At 58.1% G+C, this 18,098-nt stretch overlaps 1 protein-coding gene across 2 annotated transcripts in view; it reads right to left on the bottom strand.

Moving 5' to 3' along the window:
- Positions 1–18,098, bottom strand: part of BACE2 (beta-secretase 2) — a 56,231-nt gene that overhangs the window by 4,233 nt on the left and 33,900 nt on the right. The window contains exons 3-8 of one of the 2 annotated variants that reach the window (XM_040986645.1): positions 15,797–16,013; positions 12,385–12,513; positions 11,532–11,666; positions 10,538–10,639; positions 8,823–8,972; positions 6,756–6,924 (exon numbers count right to left, since the gene is read on the bottom strand). In XM_040986645.1, coding sequence (XP_040842579.1) covers positions 6,756–6,924; positions 8,823–8,972; positions 10,538–10,639; positions 11,532–11,666; positions 12,385–12,513; positions 15,797–16,013 — 902 coding nt within the window. The remainder of the gene's footprint in view (positions 1–6,755; positions 6,925–8,822; positions 8,973–10,537; positions 10,640–11,531; positions 11,667–12,384; positions 12,514–15,796; positions 16,014–18,098) is intronic. The other variant, XM_040986647.1, reaches the window with a different exon arrangement.

Raw genomic sequence — 18,098 nt, 5'->3', positions numbered from 1 at the left:
GACAGCCACTGGGCTGGACCCAAGCAGCCAGAGGAATGGGTCCACACACCAAGCTTTTTATGGGTCCCCCACATGGGTGCAGGTGCCCAAAGACCTGGGTCAGCTTTTGCTGCTTTCCCGGGAACATTATCAGGGAGCCAGACTGGATGGGGGACTCCAACTGGAGTCCATATGGGATGCCATGACACCGGCCCACGCGTTAAAATTTTAATTACGTGATTTTTCTGGGTTGTGCCTCAAAAAGTCAAGGCCAGGTGCATAATGAGCGCCTGAGGAAGGTACATCCTTTTACAGAGTGTAAAAATAATAACCGCCAGTTCTCGCGCAAGATCAAGACCAAGTGCTTAGGCTGTGATGCTTTTTTTAGTAGGCGTGGCTTATGTAGACGAATGTTCTGGATTTATGGACGGGGGTCTGCACCGTTTCCTCTGTAGGCACCCTTCAAGCGCTCAGCATCGGGGCCACAGTGGACTCTTCCATAGAGCAGCGATGCCAGCCCGTGGAGGCCCGGCGGTGGCAGCTCTGATTATACGCCCTGTGGGCGGCAGAGGCGAGTCCCCAAAATTCTATTCTTAACACCCAACTTCCCTATTTTTAAATGTGGGCATGTACCAGACGATCTACTTTAAGCCCAAGGCAAGAAAAATTCCCAGCGAAGTGATTGCCACGAGCCACGAGGCATCTCAGGTTGCACAGGCTGCAAGCCACAGAGTTCTGTCTGCAGCCAAACATCTTCAACTCTAAAGAGAGGAAGGGAGGTATTTCGGAACTTGGGCACGCATCCAGAAAGCCAGGACTTGTTGGTTTCAACACTATCCTTTCCCTGCCTACAGGACGCCCGCCCGGGCACCTTGCAGTGCACTCGTCATGTGACACACCCTTGACCCCTGCCTTACCGTCGGACTCTCAGCAGGGGACACGGCAGGTTGAGGAGAGGTAGGGAGGAGTTGGAGGACTTTTCCAAAACACTTCCCCACCTGCTGCCATTCTGGTGGACCCGGCTGGGAAGGGAGCGAAAATGCAGAGCGTGCTTGCTCAGAGAAGGCACTGCAGGGCAAGGCCAGCGCTTCCCCCTGCCCGAGCCCGCAGGCTGAGTCCCCTGGAAGCAGGGCCCGCTGGAGATGAGCTCACAGCAGCAAAGGAGAAGCCAGCAGGAAGCATGCGTGTGTGGAGCAACGAGTAGATGCCACGGCAATGTGAACGCCCTGGGAGCAAAGGACACGGCCACATGTGGTCATGCCAAACCGTGGACACGGCGATGACAAACTGGCTCACTTGGAAACCACCACACAGGCAGAGTGGGGTATTCGTAAGTGAAAAGGAAATGAAAAAACCGGAGCAGGGATTTTTGAAAAAAGAACAACGAGGGGCTGGCATAGCTGCTGCCTGTGGCACCAGTATCTCACACGGGTTCAAGTCCCGGCTGCTCCACTTCCAATCCAACTGCCTGCTAACGGCCGGGGACAGCAGTGGAGGACGGCCCGTGTTGTTGGGCCCTTGAACCCATGTGGGAGACCCAGAAGAAGCGCCTGGCTCCTGGCTCCAGATCAGCTTAGCTCTGGTCATTTGGGCCATTTGGGGAGTGAACCAGCATGTGGAAGGTTTCTCTGTGTCTCTTTTATTTCTCTTTGTTTCTGACTTTTAAGAAAAATTAAAAAGAGAAAAAAGAACAATGAGAGGGAATTCAGACTCTAAGACGCATCAAAGAAGCAGAATAGAAAAAGCAAAATGTCTTCGTTCACTGGGACTTGGTACGCAATGGCCGCGGGAAGGCAGGAAAGACAGATTCCTGCACAGACGTTAGAGGAGCAGCGGGTTAGTCGTCTCAGCGGCAGAAGGTGAATCCACACACTCTAGGGCGAGCTCATTCAAACGCGACACAACTGGAATAAACCACAGAGAACTATTTTACAGGGACGATCACCATTGAAAATGTGACCCAAAACTCAAGAAACTCAAAGCCACAGACTGAAATATTTAAACATACAAAAGTAAGCATTTGCATTCAAAATGCATCATACAGAAGCGAAGTTTTAAAAATGGATGAGGTATGAATCACAGGGCGTCTTCCTCTACACAAATGGTCGCTTGCTCCGTGACACTAAGAGCTGCTGCACATCGTGCCAGAAAACTAAACATCCCACAGGAAAAAAATGGGCGCAAGGTATGAATGGCAGACAGGTTAAAAAAAAATTAAAAGGACAAGTGGCTTCAGATGTAGGAGCGGAAATTCCAGCTCCTTAACAGGAAGTACCACAAGTGGAAGCAACCCTGAGGTCATCGCTGCCACCTGCTGGACTGGCAAGCACCCTGAATGGCTGAGGAGGCCACGCTGGCAAGGCTGCCCACCAGCTCCCCAAGGGACAGGCACAGCCAGGCCCAGGGTCACGGCCTCCGTAAGAGGCAACGAGACAGGATCGACCACAGTCGATCACTCAGCCCTTCCGCTTCCGATAGTCAGGTCGCAAGGTTTACTGCTATTCCTGCGAGTGGACATGTATCAATGACAGCTGTCGTAGCATGCGCTGCTGAAACAATAGATTGGATGCAAGTTTCACGTCCGCCCATAAGCAATCAGTTAAATTAACCGAAGAGCATCTCTGTATAACAGCCCAGGAGTCTAGCAAGCCTTTGAAGTACATGGTCTGATGGCTTCTTAGGCAGTGGGCACTACGTACCCTGTGGTACTTTATGGATGTTATGTGGCCATTTTAATTCCACACAAGACAAAACAGAGGAAGTCCCAGACCCAATAAAGATTATTACAGGATAACAGAGCCAAGCAAACGGGTACATATGAAAAAGTACAAAATAGAATTTCTGGAGATGAAAACAGTCGGTTAAAGTGGAAAACCACTGACTAGACCCAACGAGAGAAGTGGACAGAGCTGAAGCGAGCCCTGGGCCCGGGCAAGATGCAGCTGAGCTACTGGCACAGGGCGCAGCTCAGGTGGGGAGGGTACGGGCAGGGGATGGTCCCGGGGGCTGGGGGCAACCCGGGAACGCTCAGATGAATCTCAGAGGCGAGGCAGAAGAGCCTGGGGGGACGTGTGAGCAGCGGCCACGGCCAAGGTGACAGCTCTAGGACTGATGAAGACAGGTGTAAACCATCACATGCAGACAGCACAAGGGGTCTCGAGCAAGTAGCAAAAAATAACCTACAGCCTGGCACATCATGGCACACCTTCAACACGCGAGCTGCCTCAACGGCAGCCAGAGGGAGGATGGCACAGGGGCCGTGGGCAGGGGACCATAGGCTGGCACCTGCACTCTAAGGCCCCGGCCCTGGCACTGCACGTGTGGAAATGAAGATGCAAAAGATGGAGCAAAACGAATTTAACTTTCCAGGGACTCAGGAGAAAGAAACACTGTGAGACCGCCTTCTCAGTTCCCTAAGCCCGTCGGCGCAACAGCTGCTTGCATTTGCTTGTATACAGTGCCACAAGGCACCCCGAGGTGAACCTAGGCTCACAGGTGTGCAGGGGGCACATGCAGGGGCTGCGCCACGTTATACAGGGACCTGCCAACTTGCATATCTGGGGGCGCATCCCGGACCCACCCCCCACGGACACTGAGGGACCACCGTCTGTCATCTATACCCTCTTCATTGCTAAAACATCTTACAGGTAAAAGCAAGCACTTTTAAAAAGAAGGCAAGCAGGTGGCTGCTCCTTTTAGCCAAGTGCTACAGAGAAGCCCCACGGGCTCCTGCCGCTGCAGCCCCCAGCAAAGCGATTCCTCCAATGGCAGGAGACATGCATCATGTATACCACAGCCCACAGAACCACATGCTTAGGTACCCAGCACTTCAAAATGGGACAGTTGGGAAAAACAGATGAGGAATGGGACAGAAGAGGCCCACGAAGGATGCACAGAGCGGCAGTTGCGCTCTCCCGAGAGGCTCACTCCACAGCAACGTGTTTAGCAGACATTGTGGTACACACACATCACACGTGCTGGGGGGGCTGGGCCAGCTGCTGCCTGGCAGCCCCCACTTTAGGGGATGGGCACTGGGGGCTAGACTGGCCCTAGACCTTAGATTCCCTCGGTTACAAAGCAGTGAGCCACGCAGCAGTGGGCAGAGCAGGATTCCAGGCTGCAAGGTGCAAAGGCCCACCCTGTGAGCGGTCTCCCCTGGTGACGCCCTAACAGGCAGCACGAGCTGCCGCACCCTGTGAGGCGACTGCACAGAGAGGAAACCCATGGATGCTGAATTCTGCTCACCAACGCCGAGTCCCATCCGTCCACACTGAGATTTGAGATCCAGAGACTTAGGCCCGGTTTGGAGATTTCATCTGCAGGAAATCTGAATGGACCAAGTATGGGACTACTGCGAAAAGTCCATGGAAAAGTAGCAGCAAAGGAGAGGTTCATCTTGGTGTCACAGTATGTTGGCACGCAACCACACGCGGCCTCTTCCCACAGCTCACAGAAAACACATCATACAGCTCCCTTCCTGTGAACTTGGCAGTGCTAGCTTCACGCTCCAGTTGAAAAAGAAAGGTTTCCTCTCACTGTTTCCCCTTTACTTTTCTGAGATGCCTGGGTGCGTGGAAATGAGCACAGAGTGGCACCTCCTCGCTCTACTTACCAGGATCCCCAAGCAGAGAGCAGATTCACGGGCTAGGAAGCCACAGCCGCATCTCAGCCACCCTGGACGCCCACGCCGCACGCGCTCCTCCCTGGACGCCCACGCCGCACACGCTCCTCCCTGGACGCCCACACCACACCGCACGCGCTCCTCCCTGGACGCCCACGCCGCACGCGCTCCTCCCTGGACGCCCACGCCGCACACGCTCCTCCCTGGACGCCCACGCCGCACCGCACGCGCTCCTCCCTGGACGCCCACGCCGCACACGCTCCTCCCTGGACGCCCACGCCGCACGCGCTCCTCCCTGGACGCCCACGCCGCACGCGCTCCTCCCTGGACGCCCACGCCGCACGCGCTCCTCCCTGGACGCCCACGCCGCACGCGCTCCTCCCTGGACGCCCACGCCGCACGCGCTCCTCCCTGGACGCCCACGCCGCACGCGCTCCTCCCTGGACGCCCACGCCGCACGCGCTCCTCCCTGGACGCCCACGCCGCACACGCTCCTCCCTGGACGCCCACGCCGCACCGCACGCGCTCCTCCCTGGACGCCCACGCCGCACACGCTCCTCCCTGGACGCCCACGCCGCACGCGCTCCTCCCTGGACGCCCACGCCGCAGCTCCTCCCAGCTGCCCTTTCCCTGCTCCTGGAGCTGAGCTTGGAAGGGGGTCCCGGCTGAGGCTCTCGGGAAGGCCAGCCCAGCTGTGTCCCCTGCCCCACAAATCTACTGCATGTGTAAGCTCTCTCTCCACGCAACCCAGTGGCTTTTCCTTCCACTATTCCACGGCACGGGGATCTGGCATTTCACTGTGAAATCTGGTATTTCTCCCCTAGCTTTCACTTCCATACCCTTGTCCTAAATTTCAAACTTAATTCTTCTTTCTCATACGCATGTTCCCCACCTGCCTTTTGCGATTCCATTCTGTTCCTGGCTCCAAATTCAGGGTACCCTAAGATCCTTCCGGCCTAGTCTGCGGGGCGCACCTGTCCCAGCTAGCACCACTCTCCTCCAGCAATGCACTCCCATGCCCACGTTTAGGATGTGCCCCTTCCTGGCCAGCGCAGCCCAGGAACCAGGCAGACCTCTCCACAGCACGGGTGCCCTTGCCCCAGGCAGCCTTCCCAAGCCCAGGGCTTCCTCGGAAGCCCCGCCCACCTCAGAGCCCGCCCACACCACCCCTTCAAGAACATTCTACAAGGAAAATGGGCTTCATCCAGTGGAACTGGAAGCAGTAATGGGGAGGCATTCACTTATGACTTTGAGGGAACATATGGGCAGTCTATCTTTCTCAATCATTCGGCTTTGACTATCAAAAGAAAAAAAACAAAAAGAAAAACCAAAACCCAGTAACTCCCACCAACGGCTTGCTGCGAGTGGAGTGGGACCATCAGCGAAACGTGCTGAAGGTGCAGGGCCCCGGGTTTATCGAGTGTGTGTTTGCTGTTCCACGCCCTAAGTTTGACATGGGCGGTGACTTGTTTAATCGGCTCAGGAAACTCGGGACCCGTTTTATGGATGGTATTTGGTTACGGATAACAGCCATGAAAGAAGGAATTCAACAGCAATTGATACGTCATCAAGGAACAAGGCACAAAATGAACCAACGTGTGCACTGAGATGAATCAATCAACGGGTCACAGACACACAATGGGAGCTGTGTCCGCCACAAGAGGAACAGATTCTGGCGTGCGGAAAACGGACGGGGCGGGGGCTGCAGGGTCAAAGGAACAAGCCAGGCACGTTTCCTTTCATATGCAGAAGTTCAGCGCGCGCACACACACACACACACACACACACACAGCCAGCCTGAACACAGAATGCCGATTCCAGGCGGCTGGAAGAGCTGAGGGGGAGGCAGAGAGAGGCGGGATGACGGGCACCACCCAGGAGGAGATGGAAAGGATGCAATGCTGACGTCACACAGCGTGGTCAGGGCCTCGGGAGGGACGGCAACCTAAAGTGTGTTTCACAAGCAAACACAAGAAAGGAGGCCCAGAACGTCCAAGGAGAAGTACTGAGCCCCTGGTTCCATCAGCAGACACTGTACGCACACACTGAAACATTGCCCTGGACCCCACACACGTGTACGCTCACAGCTCACTCCAGTAGAGAACACTCCAAGCTAGTGCTCTCCTGCGTGGCTTTCCTGCCAGGAGTCACTCACCCGCACAGGGGCTGGCCGCGAAGCCCACCCGCTTCCGAGCTCGGTCGAAGACCACGTAGAAGCCCTCCATGACGGTGGCACCAATCACCAGCGCGTTCGTGGAGGCGGAGATGCCGAATCGGTAACACTCGTAGTTCAGGCCGGCCCCCATCATGGGCTGAATGTAGAGCTGTCGGGTGAGAAACACTGAGTCAGGCCACGGCACACCATGGCCGAGGGTGCCCGACCCTGTGTGTCACACCATGGCCGAGGGTGCCCCTGACCCTGTGTGTCACACCATGGCCGAGGGTGCCCCTGACCCTGTGTGTCACACCATGGCCGAGGGTGCCCCTGACCCTGTGTGTCACACCATGGCCGAGGGTGTCCCTGACCCTGTGTGTCACACCATGGCCGAGGGTGCCCCTGACCCTGTGTGTCACACCATGGCCGAGGGTGCCCCTGACCCTGTGTGTCACACCATGGCCGAGGGTGCCCCTGACCCTGTGTGTCACACCATGGCCGAGGGTGCCCCTGACCCTGTGTGTCACACCATGGCCGAGGGTGCCCCTGACCCTGTGTGTCACACCATGGCCGAGGGTGCCCCTGACCCTGTGTGTCACACCATGGCCGAGGGTGCCCCTGACCCTGTGTGTCACACCATGGCCGAGGGTGCCCCTGACCCTGTGTGTCACACCATGGCCGAGGGTGCCCCTGACCCTGTGTGTCACACCATGGCCGAGGGTGCCCCTGACCCTGTGTGTCACACCATGGCCGAGGGTGCCCCTGACCCTGTGTGTCACACCATGGCCGAGGGTGTCCCTGACCCTGTGTGTCACACCATGGCCGAGGGTGCCTGCCCCTGACCCTGTGTGTCACACCATGGCCGAGGGTGCCCCTGACCCTGTGTGTCACACCATGGCCGAGGGTGCCCCTGACCCTGTGTGTCACACCATGGCCGAGGGTGCCCCTGACCCTGTGTGTCACACCATGGCCGAGGGTGCCCCTGACCCTGTGTGTCACACCATGGCCGAGGGTGCCCCTGACCCTGTGTGTCACACCATGGCCGAGGGTGCCCCTGACCCTGTGTGTCACACCATGGCCGAGGGTGCCCCTGACCCTGTGTGTCACACCATGGCCGAGGGTGCCCCGACCCTGTGTGTCACACCATGGCCGAGGGTGCCCCTGACCCTGTGTGTCACACCATGGCCGAGGGTGCCCCTGACCCTGTGTGTCACACCATGGCTGAGGGTGCCCTCGACCCTGTGTGATGGGAGGAGCCTCTGGAAAGACACTGGATGGAGACATGGGATCAACATTATGAAAGGGACAGAAACACAATGACACCTGCGGACCACTTATAGCCACACCTGGGTCACATGACGACATACACAGCACACAACACACATACTCCAGGTTGTTAATATGGAGCTCCAGGTCAGTAGTGGGGCTGATGGGAGCAGTCAGGATGCCCGGATGGAGGAAGGAAGGGGGCACTGCATGTGGGGTGGGGTGTAAGATGCAGTGAGGGCCGTGTAGAGACCACCTAGCAGAGGGCTGCTGTAACAGGCCATCAGCACGGGAGGCGGGACGGGCCTGGGATGGCAGGTGGAAGGGCAACAGGGGACGCCACCCTGGGGAACCCCTGACCAGTGGCAGGTGGGGAGGTGAGGACAAAAGCTATGGTTGAAGGAGACTGGCCTAACCGTGATTGTGAAAAGAGGAGAGTGGGGGCTTGGGATGCAGTGACAGTCCCCTGCTGAGGACTCTGGGCTGGCCTGGGACTCGGTGGGCAGCACCGCAGAGGAGATGGGCGCCGGCTCTGAACTGCGACTTTAAGAACCTTGCTTGGATCTTGGCCCTTTCAGACCCTGCTACCAAGTGGGGTTCAGCCTAGCGGCCCCTTGGCCCTGGCTGCCCAATGGGTGGGTGATGGATGCTCTGTACCGCCCCCCCCCGACCATGCACTTGTGGCTGTGTGATGGGTCTGTAACACAGGGGTGTGGCCAGAGCATATGATTCCCCAGGACACACTGCCACGTTTGCAGACTGTGTGCCAAGAGGCAAGCAAGCACAGGCGCCGGCCCGTACCTGCGGCAGGATGGTGAGGCGGAAGGAGCGGCTGGCATTCTCGTCCCGCAGGTAGATGGATATCTTAGGGAAGTATGCCCACGGGCTCTCCGAGTTGGTCCAGCAGGCCAGCTGCGACCCAGTCCAGAAGCCGTCCGAGAACTCCGGGATCTAGACAGAACAAGAGCCTGTGGGCTGCCGGCGCTGGTCCCAGCTGGCCCCTTGCCAGATGCCCCACTGCTACCCACAGTCACGACTGTCACCTTCCCACACTCCGGCCATGGCAGTGATGTCACCCCTTGCTTCACACAGTGGAGACCCCAAAACACAGAGGGAGCAGAGACCTGGCCCAGGACACAGTGGTGAGCCATGAACCTCAGGAAGGAGAACAAATCTTATTTGCAACCCTCAAGCCCCATCCAGGCTCAGCTCTCCCTTCGGATTCCTCGGGCCCAGCAGAGGCCACTGTGGGCTCTCTGCTCTTCCGGAACATTCCTGTTCTCCTCTGGGCCTCCTTGTCCAGGAAGCCCTCCATGACTCCCCCAAGGGTCCCTCTTGGTCTTCCTGCACTGAGTCACACTGCATAGGGGTGACGAACTTGTTTCCGACACTGGACTCTGACCCTCAGATGGCAGAGGGGTCTCTCGCCTGTCCTCATTGATGTCCTCACAGTCAGCATGCAGAGAAACCCAAGATGTATCGGTGGGGAAGAGGGGGAGAGGGGGTTACCAACAGAGATTCCTGCCCCGCCCACCTGGGTGGGGAGGGTGGTGCTGAGGCTGGGAGGGAGCTGAGTTGTGGCTGCCAGAGTGTCCCCATGGACATGTGTGTCTCCTGAGGAGGCTGGGCGTCTCCGGAGCTGCAAGGGACGGGCCTGGGCTGGGTACAGCCCTGAGGGTTCCCAGCAGGGCAGTGGATACGGCAGTGCAGGACAGAGGGGCTTAGGCCCACCCGGAGGAAGAGGCCAGCAAGGGAGACCCCGTGAGGAGGGACACGAGGCAGACGCACGTCCCAGGAGGCGGGCAGCGGATGGCATGGGAGTCGAGGGGCCGACAGGAAGGTGGTCGATGAGATGGACAGAGCGTGGGAGATGTGGGTCCGCCCAGGGACGGCCACATGGTGAGTACTGAGCAGGTGCTGTGTGCTACCCCGCACACCTGCAGGGAGAAGGGGCCTCTTCCCAAAGCCGTCCTGACTGCTCTGCGAGAGTTCTAACACCGGCAGGAATAACTGTTGCTTTTCAAGCTCTTCAGGACCCAAAGGAAGGCATTATTTGATTATTCACATGGCAGAAGACCGTGTGGGGGCTGCTGTGGTGGCACTGCACGGTAACCGTCTTCCGTGGGGCCAGCATCCCATATGGGTGCCAGCTGGAGGCCCGGCTGCTCCACGACCCACCCAGCTCCCTCCTAACGTACCTGGGAAAGCAGCAGAAGATGCCCAAGTGCTTGGGCCCCTGCACCCACGTGGGTGACACAGATGAAGCTCCTGGCTCCTGGCTCCTGGCTCTGGACTGGCCAAGCTCTGATCACAGAGGCCATTTGTGGAATGAACCACTGAATGAAGGATCTCCCTCTACAACCCTGACTTTCAAGTAAAACAAATCTTTAAAAAACAAAATACCGTGAACTTACTACATGACAGCTCCCTTCATCACTGCCAGGTCACACAGCCTTACACAGGGAGCGCCAGGCTCCACAGCCCCGATCCTGGGTGACCCCAGCCCCAGGACTCACCAGAGACGAGCGGGCCACGCCTTCCACCACGGCGTCGAACACCTTCTGCGGCAGGCGCAGCAGCGTGGTGCCACTGTCCACGATGGCCTTGTCTGCGTTGTACTGGAACAGGTGACCCCGAGGGGGAGGGGGCAGTGAGTGACGGCGACATCGCCAGCCCCCGCCCCATCACCGAGGGCCAAGGACAGGGGAGGCGTGAAGGCGGGGGCGGGGGTGATGGTGACATCACAGCCAGCAGCTGGAGAATCTCTCCTTCTGTCTGTAACTCTTTCAAATAAATAATCATTTTCAAAAAGAGGAGTGAAAAATTAGTCACACGGACTGTGCAGTTCCACTCTATTTTCTCACTGGTGGAGACAGCCAGGCAGTTCGTCAAACGGCGTCCCACAGAGGCCACGGGGAGTGAGAGAGCCACGCGCACCCACGTGGCATGGCCAGGCCCGCCCTGCCTGCCACTTTATGCGGCAGAGCGAGCAGAAGGGAGGTGAGTGGGTCTGCACACGGGACCCCAGACCCCCGGAGGCCGGGAGCGCTGGCCACCTGGACCCTGCACCCCACGGGGGATCAGATGTGGTCTAGGTGCCTGGCCCAGCCCCAGTCACGGGGAACGCCTGGGCAGAAAACCAGTGGATGATCTTTCTTACTCTCTGCACCCATACCTTTCAAATAAATAAATCTGGGTTAAAAAAGAAGAAAAAACCCTGAAAACTTTGCAGACAAGGTGGCTTCCCAAAGTGCATGGAAGTGCGCATTACACACAAAGCAGACGCGTGTCAGGCTGGATCTGGCCCGCACTCAAGGCGCCTTTCCTGGGCTAGCTTTGCCTTATCGGGCAAGCGGCTGGAGGCAGTGGAAGGGATGGGAGCCACTGATTTAAATGATCGAGCCGGAGGCTGTGACGTGTCAGGAGGTAGTGCAGCTTCCGGCCTCTTCGGGAGCTGCTGGCTGTGATGTCCGGGGCCAGGCGCACACCGGCAGGGGACACCATGCATACCTCCCTGCAGTCCAGGTTCAGACTCTGCCCTCCGATCTCCAGCTTCAGGATCTCAATCTGGTAGTACCACTCCTCCTTAATCGGGGTATACCAGATGTCCCCTTTGTACAAGCTGGGTTCAATCCCACCTAGGACCTGGAAGAGAAATATTCATGGGTGTCAGAGAACAAGCCTGCAGAGACACACACATGCTACACAGAGTGGTCGAGCTGTAAAGCGTTCCCCGGAGCCAGCGCTGGCACTTTCCTGGGATGCTGAGGGGTTCAGGGAGCGTGTGGCCCTGGGGCTGAGGGTCCCTGCCTTCTTTATCAACACCCTCTGAATGTGGAGTTTCTGCCAGGAAACATCCACTCCCATGCCCCAGGCTACCTTCCTCAGGGGGCAGAACCTGACCCTTGGCAAGGCGGCGGCGGGGGGTCGCTGGGAGCAGGGCCTCAGCCCGGTCTCTGCTCCTGAGTGGGGGGGGTGGTGCTGTGAGCTCCTCCTGTCACCTCCATCACATGTCCAGGGGGACGGGGCTCTCCTGGAGCTGATGACTTTGATCCTGGGTATGCACGCACACACGTGTCAGGAGACAGAGAGGACATGCAAGCTGGCCGTGTCACAGCCATCATCCTGGCCTCCTGGGTTCTCACCTGCCCCCCCCCTCCCTCCTTCCAAAAGACAAAAGGAAAAGTCCTGGGTGGGTGGAGGGGGCATGGCGACACCCAGTGCTGCCCAGGTGTAGAAGCTTCCACAGGAAGTGGCACCAAACCCCACACTTCCTCCATGTGCTGCGACGCCCATCTCCTCCGACCAGCCCCGTGCGTTTGTGATTGTGTGTGTGTCCCCTTTAAGACTAAAAGATACCCACAAGACTACCTCCGTTGGTACCGGCTCCAGCCACGGGCAGGCCCGCCCCACACATCTGCATGGAGAACACATCTGGAATTCTCGCCTGCGCCACCAGGGAGTCGAAGAACGTCTCCAGGGAGCTGGAGGGCTGTGGGAGGGCGACAGAGAGATCACAGGGTCACAACTCGGTGGGGACCAGGAAGATGCCCCGTGCACACCAGGCACCTACACTCCTGGTCTCACTGTCGTGGAGGGCGGACAGGGGAGGGCAAAAGGCCCAGTCTACCATCCCTTGCCTCTCACCTGGCCTCTCCGGCTGCCCTAGCCACACGAGCATCAGAAAAGCATCACGTTCTGTTCAAACCCTAGCTGCACCTGCTCACCTGCCCCGGACAGGCAGGGCGGAGGGCAGGACCGCAGCACAACCCTGTCGTCATACTTCTGAGATGGAAAACATGGGCATGGCCTGGGGCAATGCCTTCTGGAGACAGCATGAGGAGACAGGTACACATGGGGATGGGAGGCAGTGAGGACCACCTCGTGCTGGTGTACGGGGGTCCCGGCTGGGTGAGGAGGAGGCGCCTGCCCCAAGTGAGTGTGTGTTGGAGAAGACAGCCCCACCAGGGCCCTCTGCAGGTGCAGCTCTCAGCTGACACCCGGCCTTAACTCCTTCCCAGCTCACCATCTCCATGGCTACCAGCTATTCGAGCACCTGCGTGTGGGTGGGGCCTCCCAGAAGTTCCTCCTACCGAGTTTGCCTCAGGCCACAGCTTGGGCTGTGAAAGCACGACAGTGTTCCGGAGCATAGAAACGAACCACGGATGCCTTGGGCTTTTCCAGGAGCTGCTGCTGCCCGTGGCATCTCCATGCCTCTCTAGGTGCCATCTCCCATCATGCAAATGGGGGGACAACCCACCCCCATAGTTCATCCCAGACCCTAGACCCAGGATGGAGCTCTCTGGCAAGGGGTGCAGTTCAGCTTGCAGAAAACGTCCCTGCTCTCCAGAAGGACCATGGGCAAGCGTGGCTTGGGAGGGCAGCAGGGCAGGTGTTAGGGGCCTGGAGGAAGCCTTGACAGGCTTGAGTGCAGAGTTGGGCTTGGACACCCGGGAGGGGAAACTGGCGCAGCCAGTCACTGTGCATCGTTAGGAGCTGGTGAAAGCTTCTCCCTGGGCTGCAGGAGCGAGCATGCCACAGGGTCCTGCGACTACTTGTGAGATCCCGAGCCCTAGTAGGGGCAGACCGGGGTACGTGGCAGAGCCCAGCAACAGCCCTATGCATGGTTCACACAGCGATGCCTTGTACTTGGGTCAAGGAGGGAGACAACACAATCACTTGAATGGGACTGGGGTTCCACTGTAGACGCCAGGGAAAAGAATGCTTACTCACACCTCAGCCAACCAAGGGACTCGGCCCCTTGCTTCTCTGAAAACTGGGGGTCACTCAGCCCTACAACGGCAGGGGTGAGCTGGACCAGTCCACATGGAAAGCCCTTGATCTGCCCTGTGACAGCCTCCTTGGGGCTCTGCCCCCTTCATGCCCCAGGGATGTCACTCATAGATACCCAGCGTGCTACTCTCCCCACACCTTGGGGAGACCTCACTCTGGCAGGTGTGTGGGGTCTCACCATGGGGTGCTCCAGGACTGACCAGGGAAGATAACTGTCCATGCCCACCATGAAGTGCGGGCGACCTGCTCCAAGCCCCCACCCTAACAGCTCGGTGGGTCCTGCTCCCAGCCCCAGTCTCCACCCGAAAGATGCTGCTACCGTCTCCTGGATCCCCGGGGGCTGGGGGCTGGGACCCTCACAGATGAAGAGAAGTGTCATGGTGGGAATGTGGACGCAGCCAAGGCAGTGTGCAGCGGCAGAGGTTGTGTGTGTCACCAGTTTCAGATAACTTCGGGCTCTACTTCTGCCTTCCGTAGAATCAGCAGAAAAACAGCCACTCTCACACCTCACACAGAGATCTGTTTTCAAAGGCTGCCCTGTCAGGGACATCTGATCCAGGAATTAAGTGTCCAGTAGTTTGCAAACCTGCACTTCTACCCTCCTAGGAACAGACTCCGGAGGACTCTTGGGGTCCCCCTGGCAATGAAGCCAGACCCTGGGCACTGCTCCCTCTGTCTCCACATCCCCGAGGTGGGGGCAACACAGCTGTGCAAAGACTGCTCCCCAGAAAGCCTGAGCATGGAGTGGACAGACCCCCCCACTCCCAGGCAGCCAAGGGCTGGAGGACTCCCCTCTTCCCCCAAGTCCTCACCTTATTTGGTAATGTCCCTAGGCTGGGACACATGGTCCGGCTTTGTAAGGGAAAGAAAGGCCTCCCTGTGGGTACCAGCGGGGCTGTTCTCCCTGCAAATTCCCTCTGCTGCTGCCACACTGAGCCAGGAAGCCAAGGGCTGACAGCAGGTTCAAGGCTAGCAGGTGGCTTCTCTCTGCCCTCCTCCAAGCAGCCTGGCTTGGAACACCCTGGACACACCCTGGCAGTTGAACCTGCCTGCCACTGGCCACCTTGGAGGGGGAAAGTCACTGGGAGCCTCCCTCCTGGCACACTGCCACTGTTAACTTTGTATCAGACTCAAGAACAAACAGCTGGCCAGCACCCAAGTCACCTCCCTGGTTTGGGAACACCCGGATGCCGAGAGGCAGGGGTCTGCCATCTCTTCTCCAGCTCAGCTCACTGCTACGAGGAGTCGCAGGTGTCTCCTGGGGGGACAAGCAAGCCCCCTGGGGTGGGCACTCTGTGACTCTCCCAGCACTGCTGCTGGTCCCACTGTTGTGCCAACACGGAATTCAGTGCACATGTCTTTGAGTCTTCCCCCGTCGCAGCTCCTAACCGGAGACCATATGCATTGTGATTCAGATGCTGTTAACATTTTAAAGCGACAGATTGAAAATAAGCAAAAACAAAGACATCAATGCTGTGAGTATATTTTACAGAAAGTTGCAAGGACATGTACTGTTTATCCTAAATTTTAAGAGCACTTCAAGGGGGCTGCTGCTGCGGAGGCTGGGTTAAGCAGCCATCTCGGAGGCTGGCATCCCACAGGGGCACTGGCTTGAGCCCCGGCTGCTCCAATCCAGCTCCCTGCTAATGCGCCTGGGAAAGCAGCAGAAGGTGGTCCAGGTTCTTGGACTCCTATACCCACGTGGGGCAACTGGATGGAGCTGCAGACTCCTGGCTGGCCCAGCCCTGGCAAGTGTACCCATTTGGGGAATGATCAAAAAAACAGAAGAGCCCTCTGTCTCTCCCTCTCACACTCTGCCTCTCAAATAAAATCAACAAAGCTCAAAGAAAATGCTTAGAAATAGACTTTCTCACTGTTTCTAACATGAGATCCTCACTGTGCCCAGTGGCAGCCGAGGGCCCACAGGGAAGCCCCTTGGCACCGGGCTCTGGGGACTCAGCCCGGAACTTGGTGGTCCTTACCTTGGCCAGCGTGGCGTAGGCAAGACCGAGTATTCCGTTCCATTTGATCCCCGGCAGAAAAAAATTCTCCGACTCAAAAATCGTGGCGACGTTGACGAGGAGGGACGTGTTGAAGCCCTTCGGGATGGAGACAAGGTCCTCGCCGAGGCTGCCCGTCCAGCTGCCCTGTGTGTACCTCACGGTGACGTCCACGCCCCTGGGGCGGTAAGTGCTGGACCTGCGGGGGAAGGTCTGTGGTCAGGACCCCTGCTCCGAGCCACGGGGCTGGGCGGAGCCCCGCAGCAGCCAGCTGTCTCCAGCACGTGAAGTCGGTGACCGACAACCAGCAGCGTGGATGGTGACAGGCTGACAGCTCCCCAGACGCCATCACGACACACTGACAACAGTGGTTTTCCTGCCACGTGGAACACGCTGCCTTGAGCTTCATCCTCCCACCCGGGCCCGAGTCAAACCCACAAGTCAGATGCTTGGCACGAGGACTTGGGCCTTTGAAGGGTGCAACCAAACTTAAAGACCCGCCTGACTCGGCTGCTGCATGGCGACTCAGGGAGGCGACCGAGCTCATGCCAGCAACGCCCAGGGCTCGGCGTCACACCCACTGAAACTCCCACACTGGATAAAGACCAAGCCCTTCCTCGCAGGCTCCTACAGGGCAGACCTCACACACCTGCTCAGGTGCGAGCTGCAGCGAGCAGGGACAAGGCACACATGACTCCCTGACACTGCATACAGCGAGGACTGGACGAGAGAGAGCCGGGGAAAGAGGGCAGGGCTGGGGACAGCATGACTTGGCTGCGAGGCCTCTTGCAGGACACTTGAGGACTGTGCACGCGGCTCTCTGGGTGACGGAGAACAGAACCCCTGCAGAGTACAATCCTCCCAGGAGCCTCTGACCCCCAAGGGAGTTGCAAGGTTCTTCTGGAAGACAGAAAGGAGCCCACAGAATGCACTCCAGCCCCTGGAAAATCCTCAGGCATGCCAACTACGCAGCTGGAGCTTGCTAGCTTTTCGTGACTATAACAAGATTCCTGAGGCAGGCTGATTTATATAGGAAAGAGGTTTACCGAGCTCACTGGTCCAGAGCTTCTAACCTCATAGGCGGAGCAAGGGAGACAAAGGGAGATTTCTACGCCAATCAGGAAGCCAGAGAGGCTAGGCGGGGCTCTGCCGAGAATGGAGCAGGGTCCCACGAGAAACACCTTCAACCCTACAAGTTGGTACCCCAGGTCTCAGCACCCCCATGGCAGACCAGGCTTGGGGCACAGCCACATCACAGCACCCCCCGACCCCCGAAAGGGACAGTAGTCACTAAAGGGAGTGTCCGATATACTGCTGCCCGCAGGAGCCCCGTCCCCGACTCAGGGCTGAGCCTGTGTCAGGTGTAACCTGGGAAGCCTCCAACACAGGGACACACAGGCCACATGTGTCGGGGCCAGGGAGGAAGCTGCCTCCTCTGAGATCTTAAAGATAAGCATTAAGGGGGCATGACTGAGCAGGACAAGGTCAGGTGTCTGGAAGGTCATGGGGACTGTGGGTAGGCCACCCTTTGGAGGCGATGCAGACACAGAGGCCCTGACACCCAGCTGGGCCTCAGAAAGCTCACCGAAAATACACATTACACAACAGCTACATGGGGCTGGTGCTGCAGCGTGGCACACTAATCCTCTACCTGCAGGGCCAGCATCCCATAGAGGTGCCGGGTCATGTTCTGGCTGCTTATGTCCTAGGAAAGCAGCCGAGGATGGCCCCAATCCCTGGGTCCCTACACCCTCCTGGGAGACCTGGAAGAAGCTCCTGGCTGTGGACCAGCGCAGCTTTGCCTGTCTCCCTGTCTTTCTCTCTCTGTTTAACTCCGACTTTTTAGTAAAAAACCCTGATTTAGCCTCCCCCCAGCACTCACCGGGTCCCTTTTCATCTCCTGAGTCTGCTCCTGAGCACCAGTGAAGGAAAACCAAGAGACTCTTTGCCCCAGCTCCTCCGAGGACTCCTCCCCGGAGCGGAACGGCATTTAACGAGAAACTAGAACCCTCAACTTGCCCACCCGTTGAGCCCAGGGGTCGAGGACTTGCACGCCCCTGGGTCTCTCCCCACACAGCCTCAGAGGCGTTTCCACTGGCAGAAAGGCAGCACATCAGGAAAATGCATGACCTAGTTTCGTTACATAGTAACTAACACCTGGAACATTCCAGAAAAGAGGGCTCAGACAGACTGGCCACTGACGCCAATGATGCCTCATTCCCAAATCAAACAGCCAACGTCCAATTACGGTGACATCAAGCCTGCACGTCCACAGCCCGGGACT

The sequence above is a fragment of the Ochotona curzoniae genome, unplaced genomic scaffold, assembly GCF_017591425.1.
Source record: "Ochotona curzoniae isolate NIBS_2020 unplaced genomic scaffold, NIBS_Ocur_1.0 contig_4516, whole genome shotgun sequence".
In the NCBI taxonomy this organism is placed as follows: domain Eukaryota; kingdom Metazoa; phylum Chordata; class Mammalia; order Lagomorpha; family Ochotonidae; genus Ochotona; species Ochotona curzoniae.
Note: the sequence above shows the minus strand (reverse complement) of the source record. Positions and strands in the feature narration are given on the sequence as shown.